Raw genomic sequence first — 12,258 nt, forward strand, 5'->3', positions numbered from 1 at the left:
AGCATTCCTGCTTCCAGGCTGGAAATTTATGCAGGAAGCCGGATTCTGAACTCAAAGGCTGAACGGCGCTGCGTTCACCAAAATACGGAAACGGCAGCTCTGCGGCACATTTTAGGCCGTTCTAATGGACGAGTGTCAGTGAAAGCATCAGCATGAGGAGACCTTAAAGAGCGCAGAAGCGTTCTGAAAACATCTAAACCAGAAGAGATTTCTGCTGCTTCTCATTTTTCAAGGGAAGAAGAGGAGGAGGAACACCTCTGGAGATTCTTCCTCATCCAGGCCATGTTCTCCCTGAATTCTGCTTTTCAGAGCTGATCTCCTCACAACTGAAGGAGACTTCCTCGATCCTCTGGCCGTTTCAAAAACCGTCAACGATCCAGTGATCCTCAGAACGGTCAGCGGTTCTGTTAGGGGAAGGGGCCAGTGCATTTTTGGTCAGCTCTATTCTGTTGAGCAGATGTAGAAACCATTGAAATATAAACACCAATTGGAATCCTTAAGTGGGAGGAGCATACAGCCTGGAGTTGACCCCGCCTACCACTACAATGTTCTTAAAAACAGAACCATCAGATCACAGAAAAGTCTGAAACGGTCAGATCCTCCCACCTGCCCATCAAAGGACCCCACCCCTAAACATGGAAACATTTTGAGCTTTAGTAAAAGTTTAAACTGAAGTCGACATGATGAGGAAATGAAGTCATTCCTTTGAATACATTTAGTGGGAAAATCAGATTTTTTACATGAACGTTAATGAGCTCATGTGTGTGACCTGCTCTAGTGGTCATCTGAGGAACTGCATCGTGTGAAAGGTCTCAGACTCCTCTGCTGGAGAGGGTTTCTCCAGGAGGGCACAGAGGTCCTCCTGGACTCTCTAAACCTGTTCTGTTCCGGATGTGACTTTGTGATCTTCAGAGGTTCCTCGTCCTTCAGCTTTAGTCCAGGATTGTTCTTGAGGTTCTTCTGTACTGTTCTTTGTTGGTTGTTCTGAAGCTCAGAATTGAAAGCAATCTTAATTAAAAAAAAAAAATAAAAAAGTAAAAACTTCTCTGTTGAATGGTCCTGGAAATAAGGTGTAATCAATAAAAAAGGGGCGGGGCCACACTTTCAGTTTGTTTTCCAGTTGGGCAGCTTTACAAGAAGAGCGTTCAACAGAGGCTGCACATGTTTGTGTTCTACGTTTCATGTTTTTTCCCTATCGGATTAACATCTTCAGCTTTTAAATCTGAACTTTGTCTGAGGACGATCCATCCTCTCAGGTTTTGACCAGAGCTCCTCTGTGCTTCAGGAACGTCCAGAACCGCAGTGATGAATTTGTTGGTCAGCTGTGAAGAAGCTTGGTCCTCACAGCTGACCTCAGAGGTGAAGCTCTGCAGGAAGGAATCAGGAGCTGAAGCACAGACAGCCCCCCCCCTCTCTTATTTGCATTTCAATATCCACGATTTCACGTGTTTCAAGGCCCGCAGTTGAAGCTCTCTCCTGATTGGCGAGAGTGGTTGCCATAGAAACAATGACTCTGACTCCGGCACTCACTCCAGTTCTCAGATACAGTCAATAAACTGAACTCTGGTGCGGTTCACTACAGTGAGAACGCTACAGGAAGAAATGCTCTAAGCTCAGAGTATTAGGTGGGTGAGTGCGGGGGGGGGGGGGGGGGGGGGGGGTCGTGTGAATCTGAAGAAGCAGAATCATGACAGATTTAAGAATAGCGCCCCCACATGAGCAGCACTTGGAACAGCTTATCCCTTTAGGTTTGGTCCGCTTCAGTCTTTGGTTCTTACGGACCGTCTGCATCTGCCTCTGACGGACAGAACCTTTAAATTTGAAAGAATTCACAGCAGCAGCAGCAGACGTTTTTTCCTCCTCCAGACAGAAACTCCAGCTGTTTCTGATGAAAACATGAAGCAAATGTGGAAACAAAGCAGGGCCAACATCTCTGCTGGTTTCATGGAAGAAGAAGCTGCTTCTGTGCTGCAGTGCATCCTGGGTAAATAATGCATTACATGGTTTCTCTGAGGCTTTTGCGGAGGAAATTAAAAGGAAGATTCCAGACTGTGCTCCATATCCCCCCAGGTGTGTCCCTCAAAAGAACCCGGGCCTCTCACGTAAACAACAGCAGACTAACCAAAACGGGTCGTATCTGATCGGACCGTCACCGGCCAGAGAAACTCAGCGGTTCAACCCAAACCTGAGTCAACCTGCAGTTCCACGTAGCCAAGAACTTCAGCATTAAAGTCTTCAGAGTTTTGCACAATAAAACAACAAGCGCGACTGTAGAACTGAAGTGGAGAATGGAAGAGCCTCACCTTCACACAAAGACAGACTAAAGTACATAGATCTGCATCATCATCTTATTTTAGATCACAAATTGGTTTCTGCAAACATCCAGAGTCAAACTAAAGTCTTCATAGTTTCAGATTATTATCTTATCAATAACCCAGTCTTTGAACGCAGCAGAATCTGTCTGAAGAGCACTTTTACCTGAGAAAACCAGAATCTGTGGTAACTAATCCACCATTTATTTTAGGGTCGGGCGATGTCCCCTAAATTGGCCGTTGACGATGTTTGCTGTCAACCATCGGGCTGGACGATGACATCGTCGGGGGGGGGGGGTATTTTTACATTTTTCTTTCTTATATAACTGCTATTCGTTTTTTTGATTTTTTCATTTCATTTCCCAACTAATGACTAATCCGCGATGATCCAGTATAAACTGAGGGAAGTGACTTTAACAAAAAAAGTTAACAAAATAGAAAAGAAATAGTCCGCTCCCGCACTTAACTAGCGAAGTGGACCGGCGGAGCGCGGACTTACAGCTTTGTGTTTGAGGGGAAGGGGGGGGGGGGGGGGTGCTTTGTTACATGAGCGGTATGTGTGGGAGATAAGACTGCGATCCGTCCCGCAGCTCTAGGGGTACAAGCAACCGAACTCAGAACCGGGTCTAAACGTGTCTGAGCACAGCTCGGATCGTCAGCAGACACAGCGGTTTGAGCTTCAAAGCAGAAATGTTGCTCAGTCCTTAGAAAACATTCAAACAATCACGTGGATTTGTGTTTCCAGTCGTGTCCCGACTAAATAAAGGCTGATGTTATTCTTACATGTTTACGTGCAGCCAGCAAGCAGCACCACCCAAAGCTAATGTTGTTAGCCCGTGTTAGCATACTGCTAATCCTGGCTCCGTTCAGAAAAAGCACTGACCACACGGATTAAAATTCAAATGATGAGCGAACAGGTGTTTCATAATAACCGTAACATTATTAAAAGCACGTTTAGAAGATCATCTCGTGTTTTACCGAGCTGACATGTCAATGTATATAGCCGCTCGGCGCTGTTTAACATTGTTTTGTATTGAATTGTTACATTCAATAAAGTTTGAAAAAAAAAAAGACGCTCGGCGGAATTTATATCCTTCCGGTTTTCAAACCCTACTGCGCATGTGCGAATGATTTATTCCGACGGAAAGTGTGACCTTAGTGAACGTTTGTTATATTCTGAAAACATTTTTCTGGGCCCATGTACACGGTTGGATTCTAATCCGACCATTGATCCCCTCAAGATATTTTGTACATGTAACCGCGGCTTATGGTGTTGACTCGCAACGTGGCGGGGGCGTGGCATCACGATGGTGGTCTCTCCATCGGGATGTCAGTCACCCATCACGATGGACGATGATATCGTCCATCGGCACAACCCTAATTTATTTAACTTCTTATTGTTTTAAAAAGGTTTTATCAGGCAGGAAGACACAAACAGGAAGACAGCTGAAACTGAGCGAAACAACGATCGATGGTTACAAGCAGAACATGCCAAACACACCAGATGTATGTCGAAACATAAAGGGGCCTATCAGCATCAGCACTGTGCAGAAACTGTGACGGTAGTACTTTAAAACCATCAACCTTTGTAGTGTCAGTCACTGTTTATGCCCCGCCCACAGCAGCAGATAGCTGCTAAGTTAGCTGACAGAGAAAACGTCATGCCTAATGGGGTTCATGCTACGCGTTCCTGAGGAAAATGCATGTGTTCCTTGACTTTGGGGGCGGTGCCTAAGGAGGCTGTCGCTCCACTCACAGGTGGAGGTCCACGTTTTTGTGGTAAGAATATTGAGTTGAACGTAAACTCACAAAAAGTAACCTGTTCTCCACATGGAGAGCATAAGTTGGCCACCGAGGGAGATCGAGGGCTGGCGGCAGGCCGGCACAATAAATCCCAAATTTATCGTTATGGCGTTATCAAGCTGAGCAATACACATATCGCAAAAGACGGCGAAAAATGCAATAAATAGTTCCCTTATGTGTGCTAAAACAATCTTATGGCAACTTGAAGTATTTAATCAAATAAATCCAATGTCTGCATTTGACCAATAGGATGGAGGCCTTTTATGTTAGATGTTTGCCTCCTGTGTAGACGAGCAGGGCTCGACATAGCCATTTGTCCGCTGGCCCGGTCCTGTTTTTCGAGCAGTGCGGACCACAAGACTTTACTTTTCACTTGTCCGCTCGGGCCACTAAAATAATTAACGGTTTATATATTCTTCACCTTTTTCAATAAAGTAAATTTTGCCAAAACGTGTAGATTTACCTCGTCTTCATAATTTAGTTTTTCTGCTAGTCCTGTGTTCAGACTTCAAGGGTTTCTATGGGAAACCTTTGATCACTTCTCCCTCTCTCCCGCCTGCGCGCGCTCGGCTTTCACTGCCGAGCACCACGCGGCACGCGCTCACTACTTTTTTTTTTCAAACTTTATTGAATGTAACAATTCAATACAAAACAATGTTAAACAGCAACAACGAAGGCACAAGCCAGTGGGTTATTATTACATTTGATTATAAATCCGACACCGTCACTGAAGAGAGACTGAAGCATGTCAGAGATGTGGAAGACATGGCAGGAATAGATAGGAATATGTTGGATGGAGTAGTGGGTATAATTAGTAGTATGGACAGCAAGATATTTAATGAATGCATTGAAGATGAAACTGTATGCACTAAGCTTTAAGCTGAATGTCAAAGAATCAAAGGCAACTCCAAATACCTGAATCTCAGACTCAAATGCAGTAGAATGTTAAACTACTTAATTTTGTTTTTCTTTACAACACTGTAAGCAGTAAGTATTTCTAGTTAGCTGAATGATCTCAGTTAGACCTGCACAATATGAGGAAAACTCGCGATATGCGATATCAGAGATTAAAATTGCGATAACGATATAATTTGCGGTATATAAACAAACAGCAAAATAACCAAATAACCATTCCCGGTTTAAAAATTATACTCCAAATGACCCACGTTGACATAGGTTACAAACATTAACATAACAGGGCTCCATCTGATTGGTCAACAATGTGAAGGCGTCCATCCGATTGGTCAAATGCATTAAGGGATTTATTTGATTCGTTAAATGGTTCAAGCTGCCATTAGATTGTTTTAACACATTTAAGGTTTATGATTTATTGCGATATTTGCCGTTAGAAGCACCATGAAAACTTCTGAACTAGTGTTACCTACTACACTGCAGTGCTCTCTTCAAAAAATCTGAAACAGACTAGAGCAGATTTAAGTTTGATATGGTCTATTTTCAGTCATTGAAAAGTGTAGAAATAAGTGATGTCACCAGAATGCACCAAATTGCACCATATTAAAAGTTTCCGGGGGGGCATGCCCCCGGACCCCCCTAAAGTTGCAAGCACCTGCGGAGCGGCGGGTCTCGCTGTGCGCGGTGTCGGGCCAGTAACTTTCAAAAACTACTGGCCCTGTGGGCCAGTGCAAATTTCTGGGCTATGTCAACCCCTGACGAGGGTCATTTGGAGTGTTCTGTGTGAAATGGAAATGATGTATTTAATTGTTTTACTATTTGTTTTGTATCACAAGTTATATTGTCATTGCAATACTGATCACTAATATGGCATTTTGCAAGTTTTCCTCATATCCTGCGGCCCTAGTTGAGTGAAGAAGTGGATACACTTCTTCAGTCAGTGTTTGCTCCTGTGTGCTGTTGTTTTTGTAATCCACAGGATGTTGTTCTTGGGTTGTTGTTAGTCAGATGGCTCTCCATCTCGGCTCCACAGATTCCCCTCATGAGGTTTGCCCTCACCATGCTGAACCGCCTCGGTTCTCAGGCTTTCAGCAGTAACCACACCTTAGCTGTCAGTCAAGGTTTGGATTGTTGAAATGCCTGGTTTGTTTGTCCGCAGTGACAGTCTGGGTTTTCATTCAGCTCCACATGGTCCCGTTATTGAAATAGCCTTGTTGCTAGCAGAGTCCTCCTTCAGGTCAGACACCAGTTTTTGTGGTCCGGTTGTTTCTCTGAAGGGCTTGTAAGCCGGGACACTGAGCAGCGGGCCGTGGTCCAACGCCTCCAGGTCCGGGTCACCTTTATACGTCTCCTTTCGGTAGACGCATCAGCACTGTCAGCTCTCTGCAGATACCCAGTCCCTGTCTGCTGTTTGAACACCAGCCTTCAGGAACACGAGTCCAGAGTCCTCCTCTGGATTACCAAAGCCGGTACTGTCAAGGCTCATGCTTATGTCTCTGCAGTTTCACGCCATCCGTAGTACCAGACTTAGTTTGCCAAAGCTGTGTATTTGGTCACAAAGAGGCTTGTAGGCGTTGGTCTGAACGGCTGCTTCCTTAGCTCGGCCATCAGCCCTGAAACCTCTTCCAGTCTCTGCATCATCTCTCTCTGCTGTGGCTGCAGGGCTTGGTGGTCTCTAATGTCCGGCGGTATCTGACAGGACTGCAGGAAGTCTCATTTGTTCCCATTTTTGGCAACTCTTAGCTGGTTCTTACAGGTTTGGAAACCTTTACAGACACAACTAATCATATAGATTGACTGGTCCAGAGATGTCTGTGCTGCAGCGTATGTTTGTCACCTCCCACCATCATCATCATCATCATCATCACTCTCATTAATAAAAAAGGAAAAATGCTTTAAAAAAAAAACCATCAAACTGAACAGTGAAAAATGTTAAATGTGACTGAAGAGTTTCCTCCTTTTATCTTTGCTCAGTTTATCAAAAGTATTCCTAATCTTAAACCAAAAAACATGACTTTTAAAAAATAGAACGTCCTCTTCAACAGACTGGACTGAACAACCAAAAGAGCAGGAAACCACAGACAGACCTGCAGACTGGGATCTCCCATCAGTGTGTGTGTGTGTGTGTGTACGCCTACACACACACACACACACACACTGAGGCAAGTGCTCACCTGCTGCAGCGCGACCCCCCCCCCCGGCACATTCTACCCACTCCAAACACTTCAGCAGGAATGCCAGCAGACAAATGCAAGAACGCCGGAACAAACGTCCAACAGCCGCTTTCCTGTTTGGTTGTGTTTGAAACATCCTCAAAAGTCTCAGAAAGATCACTCTGGGTTGAACTGACAGCTGAAAGTCAAATTCTGCTTTTTTGTCCAGAAGCACGTAGGGAGACATCAGCAAAGAACTTCTCCACGTCTTCTCTGGTTAAGGACTCCAGAGACCACGTTTGTTAACATGGTAAAGAATGAAGGAACCCGAACCAGATCCACTGTGGATGCAGACACTGGTGTGTTTGGATCACAGCAGACCTGCTTTCTGAAGGTTTCAGTGATTCTTAGTGACGACTTTTAAATGTTCATGTTTGAATGTTTTGGTTTAAATGGGTGTTTTAGTCATTGGCGTGATGTAAAATTAGTCAAAGAGGCTGAGCACCACAGAGAATGTGAGAACACTACCATGCAAAAAAGTCCAAATGTGAAACGGAAAAAAACAGGCAAGTGTAGTTTGAGCTGGTATGAAAGCCCAGATAAATGCTAAATACCTATCTTTATTTTTAGCACAGTGTTCCCTCGTTTATCGCAGGAGTTATGTTCTAAAAATAACTCGTGATCGGTGAAATCTGGAAGTTATTCATCTTTATTTTGCTGTAATGTTTAAAAAAAGTAATCAGCCAGGATGAAAATAGAAGAAAAAAAACTTGGAAACTTTTAGATGAATATAGATGATTAAGTAAACGCATGATAAAGTTTAAGGTAAATACTTAACTGAGAATAATTTACCTAAAGTAAATCTGAGTTTGAAAAAAACCCGCTGACTTTTTCCATTAAATGAAAGATGTCACTTAGCTCTCAGAGTAGTTTTTAAAGGACTAAAAGCTTTTAAATTCATTTTAAATAGCAGTAAACAGTTTATTATAAATAAAAACATCTAAAAAGAGACTCAAGTAAAAGCGGGCATCTCCTGCAGAAACAGCTGACAGGATGACAGACTTCACATGAACTGAAGAAGGAAAAGCAGAACCAGACGCTTGGTTCTTCAGCGTTCAGCTGGTTCTCCTAAAACCCAAACGGGGTTTCTGCCAGCAGCAGCTGACCAACACAAATCCCTGTCAGGGAGGAACCTGCAGACCTGACAGCAGCTCCAACTCACAGCTGGACACCAGCAGACGCTGGAGGAGCTCAAGTCCTCCTGAAACTGAAGGAGGGTTCAGCAGAAATCAGCTAGAAATGATCCGAAGCTTCATCTGGACCAAGGAGCCCTGCCTGTGTCAGAACTTCTACCTGCAGGAACAAAGCCCCAACAGACTCCAGCTGAGCGGAGATCCGGGTCTGCAGACCGCGGAGGATGAGAAAACCCTCAAAGTGTTGGACAGACGCTTTCAAATCTGGACGTGTTCTCCTCCGGGGAAACTTACTGTTTGGTTTCCAGCTGCAAACGCAGGAAAACCTCCTTTATGGTTTGGATCCGTCAGCAGAACTTCAGAACACACCGCTGATCCAGTCCCACGACCCGGAAATAAATCCACACCGCATCGTCCGAGTAACGACAGCAGCAAACGTCTGCACTGCCAAGTTGTTAAGCCGTGACAAAAGCAGCAGCGTGTGAGCAGACTGACAGAAGCTGTGGAGCTGCAGGAAGCTCCGCCCCCAATCTGAGAGGAGGACGCGGCAGAGATTCACTGACACACTCACACGCAAACACACGCCGAGTTACATTCAAGCAGACAAGAACACACACAACATATCACACCCAGACACACAGACGCCAACACGCGCACACATCAAATCACAATAACACAAAAAGAAACACATGCAGACTCACACAAACACACACACACAGGCGGGTGTTGGAGGGTCATCAGACAGATTCCTGGGTAGAGCAGTGGGTCTGTAAATAGAGCATCTCTGCATTTGTGACAGCTGCACTCTCCACAAACAACTCCACACCCACTTTCCAGGAAGTGACACGCTTTAGCTACTGTTGCTGGGAATCAAACCTGCAGCTCTGAGGGACGTCCCACCTCAGGTCTGCTCCACACTAACCAACTGGGCGGATAATCTCTGACGGCACCCAGAGGATTATGGGCCACCAGAACGAACCCCCCCACACCCCCAACTCAACAACGCTCAGAAGGTGGAGGACGAGAGACTGAGAGTCCATCCACCTGTCAATCAAAACACAAACCTACTTTCAAATCATTTTTAAAAAAAACGCTGTGATATTAGATGTTATGTTTCCATGGGAAATAGGGCTGCACAATTCCAGGAAAACTCATGATTTGAGATATTAGTGTGCGATAATTATATTATTAGCAGTAAATGAACATATGGCCAAACATCTAAATACATTATTTCACTGAAACAGCTGAATTTAAATAAGAGTCAACATAACAATTACACTCAAATGACCCGTATCTAGATAGGAGGGGCATCTAACGTCAAAGGAGTCCACCCGATTGCTCAAATGCATAAATGGATTTATATGATTCGTTAAAAAAATACGACTGTTTTAGCACATGTCACCGTTTATCGCAATGTTCCCGGTCTTTTGCGATATGCGTATTGCACAGCTTGATATTGTAATGGCAATAAGTTTGCGATTCATTGTGCAGCCTAATGGGAATCAAAGAAACTGCTCGGGTGAGAAGCCTGCCTCCAGTGGTCTGTTGAAGAACTGCAGCATCTGCTACACATTTAAAACAGAATCCTCTAAACTCAACGAGCAGAAACAACAGACTTAAACTCTGCTGAACTTGACAATGAAAGAAAAGACAAAGATGCTCAGAAGTGATTTCCAAATCTCCAGGTCATTTTCTAAATGTTTTTCCTTTAAAATTGATCCTTTCTCACTTTATTATTGCGTTTTTATATTACATTTAGCCCCCGAGCATAATTAACTACTGCATGCATCCTATTCAACTTACTTTTTTTTCAGAACTTCTTCCCACCTTAGAGCGGGTTTAAATCCAGACTTGGGATGTTCTGCATCACCTGAACTCCACCTGTTGCTCTTTCATAACTTATGCTTGCTTTGTTTTTTAAAGTGTTTTCTGTACAGGAAGGTGTCTCTGTGTCTTGTTCTCTGCTCTCAGAGGTTTTCATGAAACCTTTAAGCGTCTTCTCATGAATGCAGATTCCTGTGTTTAGCATTTTCAGAACAAAACTTTCAATGCACAGACCTTTCTGCACTTATTGAAGGGACTTCCAGAGGAAAAAGCACTTTTGAGCTAGTTTTTGTCTGTAGGACATGCTTGTTAGGGGCGGGGTTTAACTTCAGCAGCAGCCCCACCCCACATGACTACCATTCATCCTTTCATTTTATCCTTTGTTGTGATCTGTAGCTGCTGATGTGCCGCTGAGCACAGACAGGACGTGCGCAGCCTAACCGACACCCCCTTTCTAACCCATCGGCCTCCCAATCAACCAAACCACAGCAGCAAACCGACGCCTGCACCACCTGCAGGAACCCACAGACTTCTGCAAGCAGGCACATTTCTGAGAGCAGAAGGGGAAGTTTTGAGGTGGTGGTGGTGGTGGAGCTTACAGCCCCTCATGGAGCAGGAACGGCTCAGCTGAGGAGAGCACTAAGACGCCGCTGCTCGCCGTGTTTTTGTTTCATCAGGCGGCAGCTGGCAGGGATGTACACGTAAATCCCGTCGGCCGCATGCGGCCCCAACAAATCAACAGCTCAGACATTCCAGCAGACTCCCAGCTCCATGGGTTCGCTTCCAGAGAGCTTCCTGCACACAAAGCACAGCCTGGCCTCGTCGCACGTGCACGGAGGGAAGGCGTGCACGTGCAGAAACAGAGCTTTCCTTCAGTCCAGATTGTTTTAATCTGTCAGAGATTTTCCTTTGTCTGCAGTAACAAAAGTCTTCATGTTAGTCCCATCAACGGACGTGACCTCTGACCTTGTGGAGGCTCCATCTTCATTCAGAGTGACACCATGAGAAAAGTGTCTAAATGCACTCCATCCCTGAAAAAAAACATGAGCCTGGACCCCCCATCCTGTTGGTTCCTGAGCTCACTTGAAACAAACGCCTCCTGCTGGAGTGACAGGGAATCCAACCCCCCTTAGGATCCATTGGTCTGAGAACACGGGGAACGACAGAAAAGCGTCTGTGGTTCCTCCTCTAACCTCCTGCTGGGACCCTCCTGCAGAAGAAACCAGAAACGTCTGGTTAGAACAAACAACTCCGTGGGGCCGAGGAGCTGACGGAGCTCCTGATTCCAGAACCTTGAGCTCCGACCATGAATCAGACTGCAGTTCTGCGTCCGTCGCTCCAGGTCAAAGCCACGAGGCAGCAGGATCGACCTGACCTCAGAGGGCCTCCGTTTAGCAGAGGGGGCCCTGGGGGCCTTAATCAAATCAGATAAGAGCACATGAATAATAAAGAGTGTCACACAGGGACCTCAGTAAGAGCGGGCACACGTTTGAAGACGCAGCTGTCGGACTGCATGAAGACGAAGACGCCATCTGGGACCAAGCTCGCCTCTCTGATCGATTTCATGAAAAGAAAACCCCCCATGAGGCTCAACGCCCACACCGGGCTTTTAAACTGAAAGGGTTAAACAGACCTGGCTAAAAAATGTATTTGAAGCTGTGAAAACAAAAACCTTCATCTGAAAGTTTCATAAATATTTTGGATTAATTCCGTTTATATAAAGTATGAAGCACAGATAAACGATCCTCGTCTTAAGGAGCGAAGCAAAGAAAGAAAAACCTTAAAGCCTAAAACCCCTAAACATTAAAAGGTTTGTTTGGCGTTTTACTCCCAGCGTTCCCTTAGGGCAGTGCTTCTCAAATAGATGCCCCCCTGGCATCGGGAGGCACGCAGTAGTGGCGGTTTTAGGCACAGGTAATACGGGCAATTGTCCGGGGCGCAGATTTAACGTGGGGGCGGTGGTCACAGTGGCTCAGTGCTTGGAAAAAATCTGCGCCACTCATGCTTTCCTATTATCTGTATGAGGTTGTAACAGCCTGAAACTGAACTGCCGTCCCTGCA

General features: G+C 45.2%; 1 protein-coding gene across 10 annotated transcripts in view; it reads right to left on the reverse strand.

The window, feature by feature from the left end:
- plekhg4 (pleckstrin homology domain containing, family G (with RhoGef domain) member 4) overlaps nucleotides 1-12,258 on the reverse strand; it is a 57,880-nt gene that overhangs the window by 34,571 nt on the left and 11,051 nt on the right. For 7 of the 10 annotated variants that reach the window (XR_013654977.1, XR_013654976.1, XR_013654975.1 and 4 more), the window contains exon 2: nucleotides 11,281-11,407. The exons of 2 other annotated variants lie outside the window; for them this stretch is intronic. Coding sequence is in view for 4 of the 8 variants with exons in the window: in XM_023953779.2 (XP_023809547.1) it covers nucleotides 11,281-11,337 (57 nt within the window). In the remaining 4 variants the exon portion in view is untranslated. Of the gene's footprint in view, nucleotides 1-11,163; nucleotides 11,408-12,258 lie in introns of those variants that run through there. One more of the 10 variants, XM_078944765.1, reaches the window with a different exon arrangement.

This window comes from Oryzias latipes, chromosome 3, assembly GCF_053564925.1.
Source record: "Oryzias latipes strain Hd-rR chromosome 3, Olatipes_Hd-rR_3.1".
NCBI lineage: Eukaryota > Metazoa > Chordata > Actinopteri > Beloniformes > Adrianichthyidae > Oryzias > Oryzias latipes.